We start from the raw sequence: 25584 nt of genomic DNA, 5'->3' as shown, positions 1-25584 counted from the left end.
AGCATGATTAAACGGGGTACACTTCAAAAAAGCAGTTTGGTCAGATGTAATCAGCAGTGAACTCAGAATCAACTGAGTGACATTGAGTCAGTAAATCTCTGACTGCCTCAGTTACCCCATATGATAGTTTTGAGGATGGGAACATTGAGAGAGTTGATTTGGAAGGATATCAAGAGTGAAAATTCTAACATTTTAGTTCCTTTAAGTTAAATCCAGGCACTATCTTTCCTGCAAGTCTCCTGTTCCTTTCAGATTGCACAGGTGAGAGTGCTCAGATTAGGGCTGGAGGTTGTAAACTATCGCTCCCACACCGACGGTGCCCCCGTGTCGTGCATGTATTCTGTGCATTTTCCTGTGCTAAACACTCTCCCAAAACATCGTGGGGCCTGATTCTTCCTCTTTGTTCCAGTGGCCCTGGGTGACTCAAGTGCCCATTCAATGACCAGGACACAGAAGTTTTAGAGAGATGCTCCATGAGGCCCCAGGTGGGAGCCTGTACCCTGCCGGAGCATGAGGCAAGGGACAGGGCATCGTCTGTGGGGGGAGTGGGGGGAGTGGGGATAGTGGTCAGCCAGTCTTGGTGACTCTACTTGCTCACCAGAGGCTCCTACACCTGTCACCTCCGATGGATCCACTGCCTCTGTGCCTGCCTGTACTGCTGATGCTCCAGTGGCTAACTCAGCATCCCAGCCTAGGCCCAATGCCACTGAAGTTGGACCTGCCCCCTGGGGACCCAGGAGTCCTACCACTCAGCTGTCCCCAGGAGTGCCCAGACCCTCATTCTTATCCAGGACCCAGGAGCCCTACCCCCTGTCCTTCCCTCATCAGCCGTACATGATGATTTACTGCTGTTACCATCATCACTGCCCTTAGTGGCCAAGGGCCTTCCAAGGTGCCAGCTCTGCAACGAAAGATGCCCTTGGGAGATGATGACACTCAGGTACACGGGTGCTCAACAGATTGCTTCCTCCTATCCTCAGACAGTCTTTGCATGCATGCAGCCATTGGCACTCCCATTGCATGGAAGGAAACCAGCCCAGGGTCACACAGCTGGTCAGCAGCAACACAGCTGGTCTCAAATCTAAGGTGCCTGGCCGTGCCTCCACGAGGGACTGGCCTGCAAGGGAGGTTGATCCTGGCTTTGGGGAGCCTTTCCTGGGCTGCACGAATAACCCCCCCTGTTTGAGGCCCCAAACTCTGCTCACATCTTCCTTTCCCTGTCTCTGCTTGGGCTCTAATGAAGGTGACTCTAGCAACCCTTCATGGGCATTATAGTACTCTCTGCCATTCACTTTTGGTCTAATCTGACTTCATCCCCCACTTACCTGGTCTCTCCTTTTACAACCAACACAACTGAAATCTAGGGCTTCTTTTTTTCTTTTCTTTTCTTTTTTTTTTTTTTAAGACAGAGTCTCATTCCATTCTGTCACCCAGGCTGGAGTGCAATGGTACGATCTCGGCTCACTGCAACCTCCGCCTCCCGGGTTCAAGGGATTGTCCTGCCTCAGCCGCCTGAGTAGCTGGGATTACAGGCATGTGCCACCATGCCTGGCTAATTTTTGTATTTTTAGTAGAGACGGGGTTTCACCATGTTGGTCAGGCTAGTCTCGAGCTCCTGACCTTGTGATCCGCCTGCCTCAGCCTCCCAAAGTGCTGGGATTACAGGCATGAGCCACCACGCCCAGCCAAATCTAGGGCTGGAGCATGGCTGCAGCATACAAATAGAATTGAATTCCATAGTTTTGTTAACCCTGTTTTTTGTTTGTTTATTTGTTGTTGTTGCTGTTTTTGAGACACTCTCGCTCTGTCGCCTAGGCTGGAGTGCAGTGGTGCAATCTCCGCTCACTGCAACCTCTGCCTCCCAGGTTCAAACTATTCTCCTGCCTCAGCCTCTCAAGTAGGTGGGACTACAGGCGCCCACCACCACACCCGGCTAATTTTTGTATTTTATTAGAGACGTGGTTTCACCATATTGGCCAGGCTGGTCTGGAAGTCCTGACCTTGTGATCGGCCCACCTCGGCCTCCCAAAGTGCTGGGATTACAGGCATGAGCCACAACACCCAGCCCCTGTTTTGTTTTGTTTTGCTTGTTTCTTAGGGTTGTTTTTCTATTTATGGTAAAGGCATTGGCTTTCCATTTGTAGCATCAATAGAATATTTCCTGCTTATAATAACCTTATGTCATAGTAAATGGTAAAGGGATTTAAAGCAGTGGTTTTCAGCTGCCAGAGGCCTGAGTGAGTTTGGGCACACTCTGTGTGATCGGGCAGAAGAAGGCCTTTGGGAAGTTTAGCTGAGGACAGGGCCTGCAAAGGTGATGGATAGTGGGGGTCTGTCCTGGTCACCAGGCTCTGGGTCCTGCCCACCTGCTTGGTGCTCCCCACCCATCACTCATGATGCTGCCAAGCCCTCTGGGTATTGTGGCCAAATACCCTAGGAGAGAAGCTGATGAACTTTGTTTCTTGAAATGCAGATTTCTTGGACATCCCTGAAAGGTCAATCATGAAAGTCAACTTGGTTTTCTCCCCCTCATTTGGGTTCAGAATTTAAAGTCCATGCACACAGGCAGTAAGATGATAGATAAGTGACATCATCACTCTGTTTCGGATGTTAACATGTCTAGGTGGGTTAGGGGTGATGTGAGATCACACAACCTTGTGCCACAAAGTGGAATTCCCAGGCCAGAGGGAGACATTTTCTTGCCATGTTATGATCTTATCATTGAGTTTAAAGGCAATCTTGTTTCATTTTGGATTCTTTCTTATGTTTATATCTTATAAGGGCACTTTGAATTTCCAAGCAAATAATAATTTGGAGTTAGCTTTTAATCATTGACTTCTAGCACAGTTATATGATCAGAAACATGCTGTGTGATTTGATTGCTCTAAAATATATTGAGATTTGCTGGAACAAAATAAGTCAGGTTAATTTTTGTAAATGTACCATGCATGCTTAAAATGAGTGTATCTACAACATTTGTCCCTGAGATACAGGTTGATGGCCTGATGGCTACGTGGATGTGATGGAGATGGTTTACTATTGGGACCTTCCGCATCCTGCTGATGTTTTGTTGCTTAGGATATGAATGGCTGAGCGGGGGCTGTAAAACCTAGCACTCTGCTTGGGTATGAGGTTCTTCTTGCCGTCCTGCCATCATTTGTTTTTTATGTTTTGTCACCAAGAGTGACCTTGAGGAATCCTGGGAGCTCAGGAAGGAAGGAGTGCCCAGAAGCAGGGACAGGGAGCTGGCTGGGGAGGACCAGAAATCAGGTTTGTGAAGGTTCCAGAGAGGACGTGTCCTTGGGAGGAGCGTGGGGGGCTGAGATGGGGGAGGGGGCATTGGACTGGCGGGGCGCGCACAGACCGTCCATTGTGAGGCGGCACCACCGGCATCAGGGATTGGTGGAGAGGGAGTATAAAATCCCAGGGTTGCTAAGAGAGGGCCCAGACCGAAGAAGGTTTGGCGGTTTGGCGGAAAGCAGAACCTTGGTCTCCATATAACTGCTCCTAAGCCTCACGCTCCCTTGCCCTGCGCGTCCTGTTGCTTCCCTGATTGAACTTCTCCGTGACCTGTAGCTAAACCTTCCACCAGCGCTTGAGAACTTAATTTGAACCGGATCCTTTCCCAGACCCCTTTCTCCTCCTCCTCCTCCTCCTCTTCCACCTCCAGGTGCCCAACAGCCCCCTTCTCCTCCTTTCCCTTCCCTTCCCTCCCCTCCCCTCCCCCTTCCCTCCACCTCCCCGTCTCTGTCCCCTTCCGTCCCCCCACCCTAAGCCACCCCTGCCTCTGTCTTGGCCACCTCAGGGCGCCCTGAGAGGACCAGGACATGCCGGTGTGGTGGCTGCTCTTTTGGCTCCTCCTGCTGGGATTTATCAGCCATCACCCCACCTATGTGAGTAGACGCTGGACCCGCGGGGTTTCTTCCTTGTTCCCGGGCTGTGTCACGCGGCGTGAAATTACACAGCTCAGGCCTGTAATCCCAGCACTTTAGGGGGCCGAGGTGGGCAGATCACTTGAGTCCAGGAGTTGAAGACTAGCCAGGGCATCATAGCGAAACCCCATCTCTACAAAAAATTCCAAAAAAGATTAGTCGGGCCTGGTGGTTCGTACCTGTTATCCCAGTTACCGGAGAGGCTGAGGTGGAAGGATCGCTTGGGCCTAAGAGCTGGAAGTTGCTGTTAGCCGAGATGGCCCCACTGCACTCTTGTCTCGAAAAAACAAAATGGACCAAAAGAAACTGAAATATCATTTGATTTGTGTCATCTGGTTTGACGACTTTTTTTTTTTTTTTTTTTTTTTAAAGACAGAGTCTCACTCTGTCGCCCAGGCTGGAGTGCAGTGGCAAGATCTCGGCTCACTGCAACCTCCGCTTCCAGGGTTCAAGCAATTGTCCTGCCTCAGCCTCCTGAGTAGCTGGGATTACAAGCGCAGACCACCACGCCTGGCTAATTTTTGTATTTTTAGTATAGACGGGGTTTCACCATGTTCGCCAGGATAGTCTCCATCTCTCGACCTCGTGATCCACCTGCCTCAGTCTCCCAAAGTGCTGGGATTACAGGCGTGAGCCACCGCGCCCAGCCAAAATATATAACCTTAAGTGTAAGTTTACTAACTTTGGAAAGTACGTACACCAGCATAACCCAACCCCCGTTCAAGATCTACATTATTTTATTTTTATTATTTTTATTTTTATTTTCTTACTATTATTTTTTTGAGACAGGGTTTCTCCCTTGTTGACCAGGCTGGGGTGCAATGGCACAATATCCCTTGTTGCCCATTGGGGTGCAGTGGCACAATATCAGCTGACCGCAACCTCTGCTTCCCAAGTTCGAGCAATTCTCCTGCCTCAACCTCCCGAGTGGCTGGGATTACAGCCGTGTGCCACCACACCCAGTTAATTTTGTATTTTTAGTAAAGATAGGGTTTCTCCATGTTTGACCTTGAGGAACCCTGGGAGCTCAGGAAGGAAGGAGTGCCCAGAAGCAGGGACAGGGAGCTGGTTGGGGAGGACCAGAAATCAGGTTTGTGAAGGTTCCAGAGAGGACCTGTCCTTGGGAGGAGCTTGGGGGTTGAGATGGGGGAAGGGGCATTGGAATGGCGGGGCGCTCGTCCAATGGCGGGGCGCTCATGGGATGTCCATTGTGAGGCCGCACCACCGGCCCCAGGGATTGGTGGAGAGGGAGTATAAAAATCCCAGGGTTGCTAAGCGACAGCCCAGCCCTAAGAAGGTTTGGTGGAAAGCAGAACCGGTCTCCATCTAACTGCTCCTAAGCCTCACGCTCCCTTGCCGTGCGCGTCCTGTTGCTTCCCTGATTGACCTTCTCCGTGACCTGTAACTAAACCTTCCACCAGCGCTTGAGAACTTAATTTGAACCGGATCCTTTCCCAGACCCCTTTCTCCTCCTCCTCCTCCTCCTCTTCCACCTCCAGGTGCCCAACAGCCCCCTTCTCCTCCTTTCCCTTCCCTTCCCTCCCCTCCCCCTTCCCTCCGCCTCCCCATCCCGTCCCCTTCCCTCCCCTCGCCCTAAGCCACCCCCGCCTCTGTCCTGGCCCCCTCAGGGCTCCCTGAGAGGACCAGGACATGCCGGTGTGGTGGCTGCTCTTTTGGCTCCTCCTGCTGGGATTTATCAGCCATCACCCCACCTATGTGAGTAGACGCTGGACCCACGGGGTTTCTTCCTTGTTCCCGGGCTGTGTCAAGCAGCATGAAATTACACAGCTCAGGCCTGTAATCCCAGCACTTTAGGGGGCTGAGGTGGGCAGATCACTTGAGTCCAGGAGTTGAAGACTAGCCAGGGCATCATAGCGAAACCCCATCTCTACAAAAAATTCCAAAAAAGATTAGTCGGGCCTGGTGGTTCGTACCTGTTATCCCAGTTACCGGAGAGGCTGAGGTGGAAGGATCGCTTGGGCCTAAGAGCTGGAAGTTGCAGTTAGCCGAGATGGCCCCGCTGCACTCTTGTCTCAAAAAAACAAAATAGACCAAAACAACGTGAAATATCATTTGATTTGTGTTATCTGGTTTGACGCCTTTTTTTTTTTTTTTGACAGAGTCTCACTCTGTCGCCCAGGCTGGAGTGCAGTGGCAAGATCTCGGCTCACTGCAACCTCCGCTTCCGGGGTTCAAGCAATTGTCCTGCCTCAGCCTCCTGAGTAGCTGGGATTACAAGCGCAGACCACCACGCCTGGCTAATTTTTGTATTTTTAGTATAGACGGGGTTTCACCATGTTCGCCAGGATAGTCTCCATCTCTCGACCTCGTGATCCGCCTGCCTCAGCCTCCCAAAGTGCTGGGATTACAGGCGTGAGCCACCGCGCCCAGCCAAAATATATAACCTTAAGTGTAAGTTTACTAACTTTGGAAAGTACGTACACCAGCATAACCCAACCCCCGTTCAAGATCTACATTATTTTATTTTTATTATTTTTATTTTTTTATTATTATTTTTTTGAGACAGAGTTTCTCCCTTGTTGCCCAGGCTGGAGTGGAATGGCACAATATCCCTTGTTGCCCATTGGAGTGCAGTGGCACAGTATCAGGTCACTGCAACCTCTGCTTCCCAGGTTCGAGCAATTCTCCTGCCTCAGCCTCCCGAGTGGCTGGGATTACAGCCGTGTGCCACCACGCCCAGCTAATTTTGTATTTTTAGTAGAGATAGGGTTTCTCCATGTTGATCAGGCTGGTTTTGAACTCCCGACCTCAGGTGATCCGCCCACCTCGGCCTCCCAAAGCGTTGGGATTACAAGCGGAAACCATCGTGCCCAGCCAAGATCTATCTATTACATCACCCCAGAAAGTGAACTCCCACTGTTCCCAGCCAGTCTCTTTCTTATCATGGGTTAGCTTGCTTATTGTGGAATTTCGCGTATACAGATGCATGCCATGCCATAGGTACTCTTTTGTGTCTGCCTTATTCTGCTCAACACCATGTTTCTGAATCATTACCATTGTTGTATGGTTCTCTAACTCCATCATTTGCATTTCAGACTCAGCATATGCTGAGTTCACCCTGTTGAAGGGCTATCTCTGTTTAATTCACCATCTTGAAAGAAACATTTAAAATTGAGATGTTTTCAAAAATATATAGTTAAATCCTGAGGAATCGATGTAGAAATGCTATCACAAGCTGTCTGAACTTACTCAGGGGAAGTCTTCGTCTTCACTCACATAAGAGTCTAATGGAATGAATATGAACAGTCTTAGAGAAATCCCACACTCTTCATGCCATTTGCATGATCTCCACCTTGGTCTTTTTTTTTTTTTTTTTTTTGGAGACGGAGTCTCACTCTGTCACCCAGGCTGAGTGCAGTGGTGCAATCTCGGCTCACTGCAACCTCTGCCTCCCCGATTCAAGTGATTCGTCTGCCTCAGCCTCCCGAGTAGCTGGAACTATAGGCGCGTGCCACCAGGCCCTGCTAATTTTTTGTATTTTTAGTAGAGATGGGGTTTCACCGTGTTAGCTAGGATGGTCTCAATCTCCTGATCTCGTGATCCACCCACCTCGGCTTCCCAAATTGCTGGGATTACAAGCATGAGCCACCGCGCCCGGCCCACCTTGTTAATTTTTAAGCACTAAAATTTGATACTTATTTGTGAATGAAGTAATCCCTTCATTGTATTTTTTTTTTTTTTTTTACTTATGCTGAGCTTTAAATTACAAAGATTCACATAATCCAAGAGAGAAGTATTATTTAGAGGGATTCTTTTATCATGTGATATATAATAAATGCATCCAATGTTACACGTCAATTTAAAAAACAAGTAAATAACTTTAAAGAAAAGATAACTACTGGCCAGGCGCGGTGGCTCACACGTGTATTCCCAGCACTTTGGGAGGCCGAGGCAGGTAGATCATGAGGTCAGGAGTTGGAGACCAGCCTGGCCAACATGGTGAAACCCTGTCTCTACTAAAAATACAAAAATTAGCCGAGCACGGTGGCAGGCACCTGTAATCCCAGTTACTCAGTAGGCTGAGGCAGGAGAATCGCTTGAACCCGGGAGGCGGAGGTTGCAGTGACCTGAGATCATGCCACTGCAATCTAGCCTGGGTAACAGAGCAAGACTTTGTCTCAAAACAGAAAAGAAAAGATAAGATAATTACTTTATACTTAGCTTGTCTTACCCATGAGTGATGCTCTGCCTGTGGCCCAGGACAGTTTTGAATGCAGTTCAACACAAATTTGTAAACTTTCTTAAAAGATGATGAGATTTTGGCCAGGCGCAGTGGCTCTTGCCTCTAATCCCAGCATTTTGGGAGGCTGAGGTGGGCAGATTACCTGAGGTCAGGAGTTTGAGACCACCCTGGCCAACATGGCAAAACCCCATGTCCACAAAAAATACAAAAATTTGCTGAGTGCACTGTCAGGCACCTGTACTCCCAGCTACTCAGGAGGCTGAGGCAGGAGAATCACTTGAACCTGAGAGGCAGAGGTTGCAATGAGCCGAGAGCACGCCACTGCACTCCAGCCTGGGTGACAGAGTGAGACCCCATCTCAAAAACAAACAACAAACAAAAACAAAAGCAAAAGGCCGGGCACGGTGGCTCACACCTGTAATCCCAGCACTTTGGGAGGCCGAGGCAGGCAGATCGCCTGTCAGGAGTTCGAGACCAGCCTGGCCAACATGGTGAAACCTCATCTCTACTAAAAATACAAAAATTAGTCAGGCATGGTGGCAGAGACCTGTAATCTCAGCTACTCGGGAGGCTGAGGGAGGAGAATGGCTTGAGCCCAGGAGCTGGAGGTTGCAGTGAGCCAGGATTGCACCACTGCACTCCAGCCTGGACGACTGAGCGGAGCGGAACACTGTCTCCAAAAAAAAAAAACAAGAGCTTTTTTTAGATCATCAGCTATTGTTAGTGTATGTTATGTGTGGCTCAAGACAACTTTGCTTCTTTTAATATAGCCAGGGAAGCCAAAAGATTGGATATCCCTGCTTTATACCAAGAGAGATGACACCCCACATTTGCAATGCCTAAAAACACTACCAGCCATCTGAAAAACATGAGACTTCTAACTTCTGTTCTTTTTTGTAGCAGTGGAATCCCACGGTGATATCTGAGGGATGTGGTTACCTTTTGGAGGAGGTTGACAGTTTCTAAGGATGATTCTTTCTGAGTGAAATATTGTCAGTGTCATTGACCTTTTCATTATTTCAACTATTATTATTCCAGGTTATCAATTCTCTGCCTGATGATTTTCATCCTGGGACTGACTTTTGTGGAATTCCTTGGATAGTTATCATTATTGTGTTTCTGGGAATTTCTACACTTGCCATTTTCCTCTGGAAAACTAGCCTTTGTGTGAGTATACTAACTTTCTGTAGAGGTATACTTGTAATCACAAATAAGAATAAATTATTTAAAACAATTCACGTTTCTGGACTTCATTATGAATATGTGGTTTTACCCAAAAAATCAGGGAAATGATTTATTAGCATAAGAATTATGAAAACATCTGCCATTTACATTATGAAAATTAAATAGGTTGGTGTTTGTTTAATAAAATGTCAACAGAGCTTTTGGTCAAAAATAACTTTTTTTAACCTTAGTGTTATTTATCAGAAATGGAGTATGAGGTTTCATCACTTAAATAGGAAATTCTTTCTAAACTCTTCTGCTTTATAGTTCTAGCATATGGGTGGAAGGAAAGCTTCCAGTCTCCTCTCTGAAGATTCACTGCAGAAATGAGCTGACAACAGACAGCTTAACAGGAGAAGAAAAACATAGAACAGGCATAAACATGGGAACCAGCTGAAAAATGAGACTGCTAGAAGGGCCGGATGGTTGATGCTTAAAGAGCACCCTCTTCTGAGGGGAGAGGGAGATAGATGGAGATGTAGGCCATTTAGAGGGGCAGCAAATGATTTTTAGGGGAAATGGAAGAGCTCAAGGAACAAACAATTGGCCTGAGACAAAGTTCCTCTGAGGTCACAGGGATGAGGTGACAAACTGCCAGAAGGTGAAGGGCAGAACTGCACTGCGTCTCATGATGCAGAGAAAGCCCCAGAGAATCTCTTAGAACTGCCCTCCAGAGAATCAATGAAAAATGTGTCTGGGCAGGGTAATTTTGAATGACATCATTCAAAGTGCATGTTCCCAGTTGCAACTGGAGAGAGATCAGTATGTCAAAAGTCTGTACTTGGTAAGAATTTGGCTGCTAAGTTGTGCCATAATTTGTCTTTTGAGCCTTTTTTCCATTGGGTAAGTTGAGCTCTACATTTTCTCTTGCCATTCATGGCAGTAAAAATGTGGTTGTCTGGGGGCTGAACCTCCTTCTGAACAATGATCCAAGATAAAAGTACTAATACCACAATGCTTTTTTATATTCAAGGGAAGAGGAAGTATGTTTCAGTTTTACCACCTAGATAATTACACGTCATTTGGCACTGCCTTTCAAGATATGTAGAAAACAGAAAATATATGAGTTATGAAGATATCGAGGCACATTTAACATTCTCTATGCCACTTAGTCCTGAAGAGAGAATTTTCGGTATAAATTGGAGGAATTTTTTTTTTTTTTTTCTCAGCCCCGAGACGAGTCTCCCTGTGTTGCCCAGGCTGGAGTATAATGGTGTGATCTTGGCTCACTGCAACCTCCACCTCCTGGCTTCAAGCGATTCCCCTGCCTTAGCCTCTCAAGTAGCTGGGATTACAGGTGCCCACCACCATGCCCAGCTAATTTTTGTATTTTTAGTAGAGTCGGGGTTTTACCATGTTGGCCAGGCTAGTCTCAAAACCCGACCTCATGATCCGCCCGCCTCAGCCTCCCAAAGTGCTGGGATTACAAGCGTCAGCCACCACGGGAGCCGGGGGAAGGTTTTAAATTTACCGCTTTTTAAAAATTCCATTGAGGAAAGTTCAGTTGAGCTGTTGGACTTGGACAACTTCACACCTTCTCATCTTTGTCCTTATCATCTAGTCGTCTATACCACTACCTCCTAAGCAGGGACATCATGGGTGCCATGAAGCATTCATGCATGATGGCATTTCCTTGCTTCTCATTTCTTCATGTGTTTGACATTCCTCCTAGCTCCAAACTGGGCCAGCTACCTTTCCTATGAAATCTAGCGGTAGCTGTGGGATAGATGTGGTTGCTCTTTCATCTTTTTAGATTACCCGTGCTTCTCTCAAAATCCTAGTACATGTTTTGCTTTTTATCCTATGTGCAGAAATCAGAAAAGAACAAATTCTGCAAAGAATTTGAAAGATATTATTTCAGGCCAGGTGTGGTGGCTCATGCCTGTAATCCCAGCACTTTGGGAGGCTGAGGCAGGTGGATCACTTGAGGTCAGGAGTTCAAGACCAGATGGGCCAACATGGTGCAACCCCATCTCTACTAAAAAGACAAAAATTAGCCAGGCATGGTAGCGGGCACCCATAATCCCAGCTACTTGGGAGGCTGAGGCACAAGAATCGCTTGAATCTGGGAGGTGGAGGTTGCCGTGAGCCAAGGTAGCGCCACTGCACTTCAGCATGGGTGGGAGTGACACTCCATCTCAAAAAAAAAAAAAAAAAGTTATTTCAATAACTACCTCAGGAGATTCATAGGTATCTGACCCATTTCTGGGATGGGATTTGCATTGCATTTTAGCTATGATGAGAACAAATATTTAATATCTTAGAAGATTGAAAGCATACTGTGATAATATGGAAATCTTGGTGGGAATTCAGTCGTTAGTGAGAATGTTTTGCGTTAGGTTCAAACCAGTCTCAATGAAGCTGATGTGAGGGAAGGGAAAGTGGACTCTGAGTAGAGCAGGGATAGAAGGAAGATGCTCCAGTGCAGATCAGGAAGGAGCAGGGGGTGAAATGTTACAAATTCTAGAACTCGGAGAGCTGAAGGTAATTACTTCCTTTTCAAGTTGTGAAACATGTTAACCTGTGGTAAAATACTTATAACATGATAATTACCATCTAACCGTGTTGAAGTGTACAGTTCGGTTGTGTGAAGTATAGTCATGTCTTTTTTTTTTTTTTTTTTTTTGAGAAGGAGTCTCTGTCACCAGGCTGGAGTGCAGTGGTGTGATCTCGGCTCACTGCAACCTGTGCCTCCCAGGTTCAAGCAGTTCTCCTGCCTCAGCCTCCCTAGTAGCTGGGACTACAGGCGTGCGCCACCATGCTCAGCTAATTTTTGCATTTTTAGTAGAGACAGGGTTTCACCATGTTGGCCAGGATGGTCTCCGTCTCTTGACCTTGTGATTCACCTGCCTCGGCCTCCCAAATTGCTGGGATTACAGGCGTGAACTACCGCACCTGGCCTATTTTTTTTTTTTTTTTGAGACAGAGTTTCAATCTTGTTGCCCAGGTTGGAGTGCAATGGCACAATCTCAGCTCACTACAACATTTTCCTCCTGGGTTCAAGCGATTCTCCTGCCTCAGCCTCCCGAGTAGTTGGGATTACAGGCATGCACCACCTCCCGGTGATCTTGGCTCACTGCAACTTCCGCCTCCCGGCTTCAAATGGTTCTTTGCCTCAGCCTCCCGAGTAGCTCGGATTACAGGTGCCCGCAGGCATGCCCGGCTAATTTTTGTATTTTTAGTAGAGACGGGGTTTCACCATCTTGGCCAGCTGGTCTTGAACTCCTGACCCCGTGATCCACCCACCTCGGCCTCCCAAAGTGCTAGGATTATAGGCATGAGCCAGCGTGCCCAGCCGTCATTCTTAAATTATTATTTCCTAGGTGTCTTTCCTCAAGACTGTCTTAAAGTCACAAAATGTACATGACGGATCCAAGGATGTACAGCGGAAAGCCTGGAGGTCCAATAGCCGTAGCCGGGAAGGTATGGCTCTGTTGGAGTCCCCATAGTGTGGAAATGAGTTTGCCCTGGAAAGGGAAAGAACAGCTTCTTGCCCTCAGGTTTCTCACCTTCTCCTCTCCTCACCCTCACCAAGGGCCGAGGTCCATTTGTATGCACACAAAGAAAAGGGTTTCTTCCTTTCCAGGAATTAAATTTGGCCGGGAAGACCTCTTTACTTCATGGAGACATATGGAAGCCAAAGTTCGAGCTGAAGTCCGTAAGGTGACAGGGAAGGTCAACAGTCATTACAAAATCAATGGACAGAGGAAGACTGCCGAGGAAGAGTAAGATGTGCCTTGACACAAATACTGTTGTTATGAACCATGTGCCAATCAAAGTAGACAACTGTAAAGTCCTTGAGAATATTTTCTACAATATTTGTGGCAAATTCAGTGGGTTCAAAATTGAGTTTGTCCTTTCTGCTTGATTAGTTTAATCCGCATAATTCCTTTCCTTTCCTACATTCTTTTTTGTAATTTTTTCGGGGGAAGAGGAGGTGCTAGTACTGGCATTGGTTTTCCTTTCTCTTTTTTTTTCCTGAGATGGAGCTTTGCTCTTGTTGCCCAGGCTGCAGTGCAATGGCAGAATCTCGACTCACTGCCTTTTGGGTTCAAGCAATTCTCCTGCCTCAGCCTCCCAAGTAGCTGGGATTACAGGTGCCCACCACCATGCCCAGCTAATTTTTGTATTTTTACTAGAGATGGGGTTTCGCCATGTTGTCCAGGCTGATCTCGAACTTCTGACCTCAGGTAATCCACCCGCCTCAGCCTCCCAAAGTGCTGGATTAGAGGTGTGAGCCACCATACCCAGCCTTTTTTTTTTTTTTTAAATTTTGAGATAGAGTCTCACTCTGTCGCCAGGCTGGAGTGCTATGGCCCAATATTGGCTCACTGCAACCTCTGCCTCCCAGGTTGAAGCAATTCTGCCTCAGCCTCCCGAGTAGCTTGGATTACAGGTGTGTGCCACCACAGTCAGCCAATTTTTTTTTTTTTTGAGACAGAGTCTCACTCTGTCACCCAGGCTAGAGTGCAGTGGTGTGATCTTGGCTCACTGCAACCTCCGCCTCCCAGGTTCAAGCGATTCTTATCCCTCAGCCTCTTCAGTAGCTGGGACTACAGGCATATGCCACCATGCCCGGATAATTTTTGTATTTTTAGTAGAGGTGGGGTTTCACCATATTGGCCAGGCTGGTCTAGAACTCCTGACATCATGATCTGCACACCTTGGCCTCCCAATGTGCTGGGATTACAGGCGTGAGCCACTGTGCCCAGCCCAATTTTTGTATTTTTAGTAAAGACCGGGGTTCACCATGTTGGCCAGGCTAGTCTTGAACTCCTGACCTCAGGTGATCCACCTGCGTCTGCCTCCCAGCGTGAGCCACTGCTCCCAGCCTGGATTGTTGAATTCAATGCTTGGCTCACCTCCAGATTCATTTTCAGTCTTTCATGTTTTGGTCGTATTACATTGTATTTTGCTGCCATATGACTGATCTTTTTTTGTTAAATGTGAGATACTTGTTAAAAAATATTTAGCAATGAATTGAGGCCGAGTAGCATGTTATCTTGTTGCAGAAGAGATGGGAGTCTACTTCTGGGGGATGGTCAGGGGTCCTCCATACAGGCTGCAATTGAGATCGTCAGTGCAGGCTTAGTCCCTACAAAGGCCAGGGTATTTCCTATCCACCTCTGTTCTGATGTGTGACTCTTCTGGGTCTCAACCAGAGCCAGTGGACTTCAGTACGGGTCGCTTTCATTGGCAGACCCTCAATCCACTTGTTTTTCATCTAATCGCATGCATGTATACAAAAGCTGCTCTGCTTCTTTGCATCTCAGTAGTCCCTTCTGGAATTCAGCAATGAAACTCAGGGAAATGGGTTCCAAATGCAAGGCTGACTTTCGTCCTGGGTTTCCTTCTTCTCCATCTTGACCTCATGTCTGTTTACTGCCATGTTAGCAATTTGATGTATTCAATCATGGGTTTTATATTCTGTTTGGTGTCCCCCATCGTTCTCATCGGAGATCGGAAGCTTCAGATGCACTTATGTCAACTCAAGATTAGAATGCTTCCTTAGCTTCCCTCCAGAGTCAGGTTTTGTGTTTGTAGTTCCCAAGTGCACAGCAGGAGTAGTGAGGTCCTCACTGGCTTCTCATTTGCATTAATCTGTGAGCTCATTTAGCGTGGGGACAGGACCCTGCTCCCATTGCATTCTCAGCACCTCACCACACACTCCTTGTTTGAGGCCACTCCAGACAGCATGTGCTGAAGGATGCCCTGTGGTCAGAAACAAGTTCATTAACTTTCTCTTTGAAGTGTTTTTGTCCCTGTTTCCTAGCATTCTGGGAATTTTACACATCCTTCTTATAAAACCAAGTATCAGGTGAGGTCCTTAGGATCAGGAGCATGAATCAAGTGGTGTGAGGGCAACACAGCACACTTATCTTTTTAGGCCATTTCCTTTTTCTGCCCTCACTCTCTGTGAACTGAACCTTGTTAAAGTCAGTCAACACCAGGGTGGAGGGTTTGCAGTTGTCATCTATTTTCAGGACATAACACCCTGACTTAGGAGCCATTCCGATCATTTCTAATTCAATAGATGCGCCCAGCATTCAGATTGCCTTTTCTCTCAACCAGGATCTTTAAAGTCGATGACAAGAGTTCCAGTCCTGAATCATGGCAAAGTGCAGTAGTGAACTGCAGGGTTAATGACACCATATTCTGGAAGGATCTCTCTATGGCTGATGGTCTCAGTTCCGGCATCAGCCTCTGACTGAGAATCAGGTCTCCCACAGGAGGAGGCAGATGAGGAGCAATCCTCTGCTTCCGATGGAGTTAGTTGTGATGAGTTGGTGAGGTCTGGTTTTTCACACTGAACTAAAATGAGCTTTCGCTGTGTCAAGCACAAGACTGACCCCAGAGACACACATAGTGCACCTCATAGAAGCTTTTAATAGTCTTTATATTTACTAAAGAATAGGACTAACTACAGAACTATGAAGATGAGCTGGAAATGACAGGTGACTTGCCAGCAGGCCAGAGTGTGATATTTCTTTGTCCCTCAATGAGAGGGGTCAATTCTCCCTTTGGTTGTGAGAATCAGTTGGTTCATTTATGGGAAGGTTGCAGGGGGGATCTTTGAATCACAGCCTTCAGATGCCAGAAGGGCAGAGGGAATCCCACACGGGCTGGTGGATCATGTGTGTGCATTTCCCTCCCTTCTAATCTCAGGAAACAAAACATGAAAGAATGTGAGCAAGCAGAAAATGAGAGGCAGCTATCAGAGGCAGAGGAGAATGGGAAATTGGATATGAAAGAAATACACACCCAACTGTGAGTTGAGAAACTGAACCCCACCCTCTTAGGAAACCCCCATTGGAATGTTGTTTTTAACCTTTGTACGATGTTTAGACCCAGTAAATGCAGAAATAGAAACAAATGGTCAGAAGACATATCCAGAGAGAGAGAGAGAGAGAGTTGACAAAACAGAAAACAAAGTACCTTAAGATTTACCAGTGACCAAAAGATGTGAAGTAGCAAAACGTCTCCTGACCCCATTGCCAGCTAGACTGTGTGGAAACTCGGTTACCAGCTATTCTAGGGGTGGAGTGAGTTGTTGTCATCCTTAGGAAAGTGTGTTGTTGTAGGATCAACCACATCCTTCAAAAGGACTATGCCTGTTTATAAGCCCAGCTGTTTCTGCCCTGTGAAACACGGAAAGGATATTAATACAAAGAGAATAGAGCTTTATGATAAAAGATGCTCAATGAAGGATGAATTAGGGATATACTGAGAATGGGGAAGGAAATTGTCAACTCAGAAGTCAGCAGGCAATAAGCAAAAGAGGAGGAATCAATATAGCAACAGTTTGGATCAGACTGTACTGTTTTTGTTTTTGTTTTTGTTATTTTTTCTGAGGTGGAGTCTCACTCTGTCACCCAGCCTGGAGTGCAATGACGTGATCTTGGCTCACTGTAACCTCCGCCTCCCAGGTTCAAGTGATTCCCCTGCCTCAGCCTCCCGAGTAGCTGGGATTACAGGTGCCTGCCACCACGCCCGGCTAATTCTTTGTATTTTTAGTAGAGATGGGGTTTCACCGTATTAGCCAGGATGTTCTCAATCTCCTGACCTCGTGATCCACCCGCCTCGGCCTCCCAGAGTGCTGGGATTACAGGCGTCAGCCACCACGACCGGCTCAGACTGTACTCTTACAGCCATCTGAAATACGTTTTCTAGGTATAGATAGATTGTGTAAGGGTACAGTTGTGAGGATAACAGAAACATGGCAGATTATTTAAAGTCATCCTGAAAGTGGTGCTTTATCTGATGAAAGTGATTGTAATCCATAGGCAACCGTTTCAACGCACGCAAGAGTTGCAGCGGCGGGCAGAGGACTACTACAGAGGCAAAGTAAGGAGCTTCCTCCCCGCAGTTGCAGGATAGTTCAGTGCTGATGCAGATGATGCCACGGCCCTTAGACTCTCTCAACATTCAATTTCTCATGTGTTGGCTTTTTCAGATCGCCCCTTCTGCAAGAAGGCCTCTTGCCAACTCAGGAAGTTTGTTTGTTTTCCTTGCTTTTGGACATAGTCTGCCAGGTCAGGACATGGATGTATTTTTCTCCCCACACCTCTGTGCTCAAGCCTTGCAAAGGTGGATGGCAGAGAGGAAGGCTGCCTACAAGCGGCACAGGTAGGTCATTGTGATGGACATTTTAAAGGATGTTTTTGTTTTGAGATACAGCTTTGAGCATCTAGTAAAGAACTTGGTGTTTTAATTCTTCAAGTCAATTCTTTCTATGTCTTCTAGGTGTGAAATGAGGCAAAAGCAGAGAGTGCCAGAGAGACACATGAGTCAGGAGCCAGTCCAGGGACGACCGGGCCTAGAGAACCCTTTCTGGAGGGGTAGGAGCTTGCTGTGAAGGCAGCTGCTTAATTGGTGCTGCACAATCCACACACCTTGCTTCTCCTTTTGGGGATGAGGGCTCGGGTGGGGTGATTGTTATGTTTCCTGGAAACAATTCCAAGCACTTATAAAGAGAACAGTTGTCTCACTGGGTGGCAGGAACCTATTTTCCTCAGGTGCCCGAGCTGAATGGCTCTTGGCTAGTCCCCTGTGAATGGTGGAGCTCAGGCCTCTCCACTGACTGTGGACGTTGCCCCACTCTGATGTCTTGGTTACTTTTAACTGAGGAGATGAGCCTAGAAGGCGGATGGGCCAGCTCGCCTTTCCACCTTCACTCAGTGTGAAGGATTTATTTTTCTTTCACTTGAGAAAACAACAATAGCACTTTAGAATGGGAGCCACATGTGCTGATGAGAGCACAGATTTTCTGGCCATGTCTTCATGGATCAATATTGTAGCTTGAGATCTGCTTTAAGAAAAGAAGCATTTATTTACACTTTTTGGAACTTCCTTCATTCTTTTTAAGTTGTTTATTGTCAACTATATAACTCCATTAGTAAGTTAGATTTCTATGTAATCCTACTCCTCTAACATTTGAAGTGTAACCCTAAAACTTTCCAGTTAATTTCTGTAGCTCTTACCTTTTCTCATGACTGTTCATCTCTTTATGTCCATTTCTGTTCATAAGTATTGATAATACCTGGCCAGGTATGAAAGTTAGATTAACTATGAATCCACAGAATTTTAAATGTCCCTATGGCTTGAAGAAGAGGAGCAGTGCTGTTCCTGTCCAGGGTTTATTGATATTCTTCCAACCATGGCTGTTCCTATTTTAATTTTGAGTCTGTGCTCACATGATGAGTGATTTCCTCTGATATGTACTGATTTAGAGCTCATTTCCAGCTGGTTAGAGCCCGACCTGTTCACAGCCTGTTGAGAGTTAAGAATACCCCTGGACCAGGGCTCTGTGGTATCTTCCTCAAGGATGAGGGTCCAGAGGGCTCCAGAGTCCTCTGAGGCATGTGGTCAATAAACCCTGTGCCTCTGGTAAGGGACCTGTGTGGCAGAGAGTGAGATGGCATCGGAGGGTGTGGAGGGTTTCTTATTCTGCACAGAACATGCAAGCCAGATTTAGCCCCATTCCCTTCTCTGGCCCTTAGCAGATTCAGGACCTCATTGGGTTCCCATGAGGAACAGCAGCGGCGTCCCAGCTGAAAACACAGAGAAGACAAAGGTAAATGCTGGGGACGTTTTCACTCTTCCTATATCAGGACGCTTTGGTCTTTTCCGACAATGCCCTCTCCTGGCCTGGCCTCTGCTCTGTAGGTTCTGTGGTGCCTTTTCTGTCTCGACTTCTTGAGAAGCAAAATCTTCTCCATGAGCTTTCAGGCTTCTCCGTTCCCAGCTGATCATCGTTGGTGGCACCTCCAGAATCCATAAAAGCTCAGGGACCGAGGGCTGAAGGGCTTTTACTGTTCTGTTTCCAGAAATAACACGAGGAGGCACCACTGACCTCCAGTACTGTAGGTCTCATGGCGCGGTGAACTCTGACTGATCCACCTTACCCAAGATGTTGTGGGGTCTCATTTCCGAAATATGTGGGATTTTCTTTTGCTGTGATTTTGTTTGCATTCTGCCATAATGTAGGTGATTAACGTTTGAAATATCTGCTGTATTCCCAGAAGTGAAAATAGTGAAAACGCATTAATCTAACATTAATTTGTGCTTTGTGCAATTTTGAATGCTCTTTGACAAGGCCAATTCCATAGTTCGTCACAGTCCCATCCCTGTTGGTAACCATGTTGTGCAAAAACACCTTCATACCCACCCAGTGGGGCCCCTGATCTAATATTCTAAGTGTCAGAGGTTCCATATTTGTAATAGCAAATAGGCCCTGACTGTAAATTAGTGAAGAGTGAATGTAACTTATTACCTACAGGGACAATTCCAAATGAAGGCCTTAAATGATGCTCAGCTAAGCTGATTCTTGTGTGGCCTCTGTACCTTCAAAAGCTGCCGAGTCCTATGATTACACATGATGGGACTTGTACACTTGAAGTGAAACACAGTTTTAAAACTTGCTTTCTTTAGAATTCCCACCTCATTTTTCCATGGGGTATTCTTTATGTCGTAGTGCACTTACAATTTGGTATTACCTGGGAGTGAAAAGAAATATTACAGCCATGTCTAACTGACTTCTTGAGATAAGATTGTTCTGTCAGAAATCCCTCTCCCAGTTCCCCTGAAGCTCTTCAGGAATCCACATCTCTCCAGAGCTCTTTGTTCTCATGGGTGGCACCTCCAGAGTGAAGAAGATCCTTTGTCCAGAAGGGAAACAGAGGGGAAATGAGAGGGTCCCGCAGGCAGAGCTGGAATCAACTTCCACTCTGCCTCTTGCAAGCTGTGTGACCCTGGGCACAATTTCTCCTTCCTCTGGAAACCTCTGTTTTCTTCGATTTGGAGCAGGGTGGTCACACTGACCTTGCAGAGTTCTGAGAATCAGAGACAGAACATAAAAGGCCTGGAAAACATTCTCCAAAAAGAAGCTGCAACATGTGTGGACAATGGGCTTTTCATGCCTCTCTTACTCTCTGTTGACCTGGTGCAAGAAACGTGCTCTGGTGCTGGCTGTGAGGGAGGAAAGAGGATAGACATAGACACTCCTGTGTCTCAAACATGCTTCTTTATTACCCTGTTATTACTCTGTCTTCCCTGGGGCAGGACCCCAGCCTGCCTCCATTTGCAAACAGACACAGTGGCATGTGGAGACAACAGTGTGTCCCAGTGACTTTTCTTTACTCCCCAGCTGTGGGCAGTACTCAGTGGAAGGGTGATATTATGACACTGATACTGCTATTTTGAAACCTGGAGGAGGGAAAGGTGCAAAAATCTATCACCAGCAACAGAAGGTGCAGCCTGTGTTGGTGGCGGTAATTTTGTCCATCAAATGAATATGTGTGAAAACATTTCCTCCTTCGGCCCTACAGGTCAGGATGGCGGCAGTGGAGCACCATCATTCCTCAGGGTTGCCCTACTGGCCCTACCTCATGGCTGAAACTTTAAGAAAAAGGATGGGCCACAAGCCAACTCCTCCACCTCAGTGTGATCTGAGAGGTCAACCACATCCATCAGTTAAAGGGTGTCTGAGACTGCTGACTCTTTCTCGACTACAGTGTCTACTAGGACCTCAACCACATTCAACAACTGATGATTTTCTGAGAAGAGAGACACCTCAAGACGAGTGTGCCCTGGGACCTGAACCACTTCCTCGAGCTGATGATTTTCTGAGACTCAAGACACCTCCCGAGTGTCTTCTGGTACCCCTTCCACCTTCTCCAGTTGATGATTTTCTCACACCACAGGCACCTCCCATCGAGCGTCGCCTGGGACCTGTAGCATTTCCTCGAGCTGATGATTTTAGGAGACCCAAGGAACCTCCCGAGTGCTTTTTCGCACCCCTTCCACGTTCTCCAGTTGATGATTCTGTGAGCCTGAAGACACCTCCCAAGTGTCTTCTGGTATGCCTTCCACCTTCTCCAGTTGATGATTTTCTCACACCACAGGCACCTCCCATCGAGCGTCGTCGCCTGGGACCTGTAGCATTTCCTCAAGCTGATGATTTTAGGAGACCCAAGGAACCTCCCGACTGTTTTTTCACACCACTTCCACCTTCTGCAGTTGATGATTCTCTGAGCCTCAAGACACCTCCCGAGTGTCTTCTGGTACCCCTTCCACCTTCTCCAGTTGATGATTTTCTGAGACCACAAACACCTCCCGTCCAGTGTCACCTGAGACCTGTACCATTTCATCGAGCTGATGATATCCGGAGACTCAAGAAACCTCCTGACTGTTTTTTTGCACCCCTTCCTCCTTCTCCAGTTGATGATTCTCTGAGCCTGAAGACACCTCCCGAGTGTCTTCTGGTACCCCTTCCACCTTCTCCAGTTGATGATTTTCTCACACCACAGGCACCTCCCATCAAGCGTCATCACCTGGGACCTGTAGCATTTCCTCGAGCTGATGATTTTAGGAGACCCAAGGAACCTCCCAACTGTTTTTTCTTATCACTTCCACCTTCTCCAGTTGATGATTCTCTGAGCCTGAAGACACCTCCCGAGTGTCTTCTGCTACCCCTTCCACCTTCTCCAGTTGATGATTTTCTCACATCAGAGGAACCTCCCATCAAGCGTTGTCGCCTGGGACCTGTAGCATTTCCTCGAGGTGATGATATCAGGAGACTCAAGAAACCTCCTGACTTTTTTTTTGCACCCCTTGCACCTTCTCCAGTTGATGATTCTCTGAGCCTGAAGACACCTCCCGAGTGTCTTCTGGTACCCCTTCCACCTTCTCCAGTTGATGATTTTCTCACACCACCAGCACCTCCCATCAAGCGTCATCACCTGGGACCTGTAGCATTTCCTCAAGCTGAGGATTTTAGGAGACCCAAGGAACCTCCCGACTGTTTTTTCTTACCCCTTCCACCTTCTCCAGTTGATGATTTTCTCACATCAGAGGAACCTCCCATCAAGCGTTGTCGCCTGGGACCTGTAGCATTTCCTCGAGGTGATGATATCAGGAGACTCAAGAAACCTCCTGACTTTTTTTTTGCACCCCTTGCACCTTCTCCAGTTGATGATTCTCTGAGCCTGAAGACACCTCCCGAGTGTCTTCTGGTACCCCTTCCACCTTCTCCAGTTGATGATTTTCTCACACCACCAGCACCTCCCATCAAGCGTCATCACCTGGGACCTGTAGCATTTCCTCGAGCTGAGGATTTTAGGAGACCCAAGGAACCTCCCGACTGTTTTTTCTTACCCCTTCCACCTTCTCCAGTTGATGATTTTCTCACATCAGAGGAACCTCCCATCAAGCGTTGTCGCCTGGGACCTGTAGCATTTCCTCGAGCTGATGATATCAGGAGACTCAAGAAACCTCCTGACTGTTTTTTCGCACCCCTTCCACCTTCTCCAGTTGATGATTCTCTGAGCCTGAAGCCACCTCACGAGTGTCTTCTGGTACCCCTTCCACCTTCTCCAGTTGATGATTTTCTCACACCACCGGCACCTCCCATCAAGCGTCGTCACCTGGGACCTGTAGCATTTCCTCAAGCTGATGATTTTAGGAGACCCAAGGAACCTCCTGACTGTTTTTTCTTACCCCTTCCACCTTCTCCAGTTGACGATTTTCTCACATCACAGGAACCTCCCATCAAGCGTTGTCGCCTGGGACCTGTAGCATTTCCTCGAGCTGATGATATCAGGAGACTCAAGAAACCTCCTGACTGTTTTTCTGCACCCCTTCCACCTTCTCCAGTTGATGATTCTCTGAGCCTGAAGAAACCTCCCAAGTGTCTTGTGGTACCTCTTCCACCTTCTGCAGTTGATGATTTTCTCACACCAAAAACACCTCAACTACAGTGTCACCTGAGACCTGTACCATTTCATCGAGCTGATGATATTAGGAGACTCAAGAAACCTCCTGACTGTTTTTTTGCACCCCTTCCACCTTCTCCAGTTGATGATTCTCTGAGCCTGAAGACACCTCCCGAGTGTCTTCTGGTACCCCTTCCACCTTCTCCAGTTGATGATTTTCTCACACCACAGGCACCTCCCATCGAGCGTCGCCTGGGACCTGTAGCATTTCCTCGAGCTGATGATTTTAGGAGACCCAAGGAACCTCCCGAGTGTTTTTTCGCACCCCTTCCACCTTCTGCAGTTGATGATTCTCTGAGCCTGAAGACACCTCCCGAGTGTCTTCTGGTACCCCTTCCACCTTCTCCAGTTGATGATTTTCTCACACCACAGGCACCTCCCATCGAGCGTCGCCTGGGACCTGTAGCATTTCCTCGAGCTGATGATTTTAGGAGACCCAAGGAACCTCCCGAGTGTTTTTTTGCACCCCTTCCACCTTCTGCAGTTGATGATTCTGTGAGCCTGAAGACACCTCCCGAGTGTCTTCTGGTACCTGTTCCACCTTCTCCAGTTGATGATTCTCTGAGTCCACAAACACCTCCCGTCCAGTGTCACCTGAGACCTGTACCATTTCATCAAGCTGATGATATCAGGAGACTCAAGAAACCTCCTGACTGTTTTGACCGTTTTTTGTTTTGTTTGCTTTTGTGTTTGTTTTTTGTTTTATTTTTATTGTGTTGGAGGAAGGCGTCTGTTATGTTGTTGATTCTATTTATTCATCATTTTTGCAACACATAAATTCATTTAAGTATTGATTGTGCACCTATCATATGATAAGCATTTTTTCATCACTCCCCCTCTTCCAGAACCCTAAGCTTTTCTCACTGTTAGAACTGCTAGTTTATTTGTATTTCAGTCACTTTGACTATAAACTCCTTGAGTGTAGGTGCTTAGATTTTTTTCACTGCTTAGCCCCCAATGCCTGTATAGAGTAAGCTCTTTTTTTTTTTTTTTTTTTGTACCAAATGCCCAATGGCCAATTTATTCTGTTTCAATAACAACTAGGCATCATTTTCAAAGGGCCATATACTGACAACAGACTGCCCAGAAATTATCTCCCTATGTAGGAAAACTACAGAAGACAAGTTCTTAGACTTTTAATGCCCATTACAGTAGCCATTAATGACAGGTGACTACCGAGCCTTGAAATGCGATAGTCCAAATTTAGATGTGCTATAAGCTTAAATTATACACCACATGTCAAAGCCATAAGACCAAAAACTGTAAAAGAGTCTAGTAATTTTATATTTATTATATATTGAAATGATATTTGGTATTTTAGATATATTGAGTTAAATAAAAGTTAAATTCACCTGTTTGGTTTTTTATTTTTAAAATGTGAATTCCAGAAATTTTTTTTTTTTATGAAGTATTTATTGGTGATTCTTGGGTGTTTCTCGGAGAGGGGGATGTGGCAGGGTCATAGGATAACAGTGGAGAGAAGGTCAGGAGATAAACACATGAACAAAGGTCTCTGGTTTTCCTAGGCAGAGGTCCCTGCGGCCTTCTGCAGTGTTTGTGTCCCTGGGTACTTGAGATTAGGGAGTGGTGATGACTCTTAAAGAGCATCCTGCCTTCAAGCATCTGTTTAACAAAGCACATCTTGCACCGCCCTTAATCCATTTAACCCTGAGTTGACACAGCACATGTTTCAGAGAGCAGGGGGCTGGGGGAAAGGCCATAGATCAACAGCATCCCAAGGCAGAAGAATTGCCCTAGTCAGAACAAAATGGAGTCTCCTATGCCCACCTCTTGCTACACAGACCCAGCAATAATCTGATCTCTCCTTCCTTTCCCCACACTTCCCCCTCTTCTCTTCAACAAAACTGCCATCATCCTCATGGGCCACTCCCAATGGTCGCTGTCTCTTTGGAGCTGTTGGGTACACCTCCCAGACAGGGCGGCTGGGCAGAGGCGTTCCTCACTTCCCAGATGGGGAGGCCGGGCAGAGGCGCTCCTCACTTCCCAGATGATGGGTGGCCGGGTAGAGGTGCTCCTCACATCCCAGACAGGGTGGACGGGCAGAGGCGCTCCTCACATCCCAGATGATGGGTGGCCGAGTAGAGGCTCTCCTCCCCTCCCAGACGGGGAGGCCGGGCAGAGGCGCTCCTCGCCTCCCAGATGGGGCTGCCGGGCAGAGGCGCTCCTCACTTCCTCCCAGACGGGGTGGCAGCCTGGCAGAGGCGCTCCTCACCTCCCAGATGGGGCGGCCGGACAGAGGTGCTCCTCATCTCCCAGACGGGGCGGCCGGACAGAGGCGCTCCTCACTTCCCAGATGTTGGGTGGCCAGGCAGAGGCTCTCCTCTTCTCCCCGACGGTGCGGCCGGGCAGAGGTGCTCCTCACTTCCCAGACGAGGCAGCCGGGCAGAAGCGCTCCTCACTTTCCAGACAGGGTGGCCAGGTAGAGGCGCTC

The 25584-nt window shown here is 47.3% G+C and overlaps 2 protein-coding genes across 8 annotated transcripts; both read left to right on the top strand.

The window, feature by feature from the left end:
- The first annotated feature begins 12 nt into the window (after positions 1–12).
- LOC129015263 (nuclear pore complex-interacting protein family member A5-like) lies at positions 13–24483 on the top strand. Of its 7 annotated transcripts, none has more exons than XM_063654499.1 (12): positions 13–485; positions 792–940; positions 3183–3270; positions 9175–9303; positions 12684–12783; positions 12947–13085; positions 16027–16128; positions 17145–17205; positions 17315–17487; positions 17605–17699; positions 18864–18934; positions 20167–24483. In XM_063654499.1, exons 1-12 carry the CDS (start codon positions 474–476, stop codon positions 20194–20196), a joined length of 1149 nt encoding a protein of 382 aa, XP_063510569.1. In that variant the 5' UTR covers positions 13–473; the 3' UTR covers positions 20197–24483. The 7 variants fall into 7 exon arrangements, with proteins under 7 accessions (XP_063510569.1, XP_054308884.2, XP_063510568.1 ...); XM_054452909.2 differs by having other exon boundaries at positions 18861–18934; XM_063654498.1 differs by having other exon boundaries at positions 18864–24483.
- Positions 20694–24483, top strand: LOC129015262 (nuclear pore complex-interacting protein family member B13-like). Its single transcript, XM_054452908.2, has one exon. It carries the CDS (start codon positions 20694–20696, stop codon positions 23907–23909), a length of 3216 nt encoding a protein of 1071 aa, XP_054308883.2. The 3' UTR covers positions 23910–24483.
- Positions 24484–25584: the final 1101 nt, after the last annotated feature.

The sequence above is a fragment of the Pongo pygmaeus genome, chromosome 18 (assembly GCF_028885625.2).
Source record: "Pongo pygmaeus isolate AG05252 chromosome 18, NHGRI_mPonPyg2-v2.0_pri, whole genome shotgun sequence".
In the NCBI taxonomy this organism is placed as follows: Eukaryota; Metazoa; Chordata; class Mammalia; order Primates; family Hominidae; genus Pongo; species Pongo pygmaeus.
The sequence above is the reverse complement of the archived record's forward strand: the minus strand, read 5'-3'. Positions and strand labels throughout refer to the sequence as shown.

Coding starts and splice junctions, on each gene's coding strand:
- LOC129015263 (XM_063654497.1), top strand. Junction 12,784..12,946: donor CAATAGCCGTAGCCGGGAAG/GTATGGCTCTGT, acceptor CTTCCTTTCCAG/GAATTAAATTTGGCCGGGAA. Junction 17,206..17,314: donor AGGACTACTACAGAGGCAAA/GTAAGGAGCTTC, acceptor TGGCTTTTTCAG/ATCGCCCCTTCTGCAAGAAG.
- LOC129015262 (XM_054452908.2), top strand. CDS start 20,694: ATGGCGGCAGTGGAGCACCATCATTCCTCAGGGTTGCCCTACTGGCCC.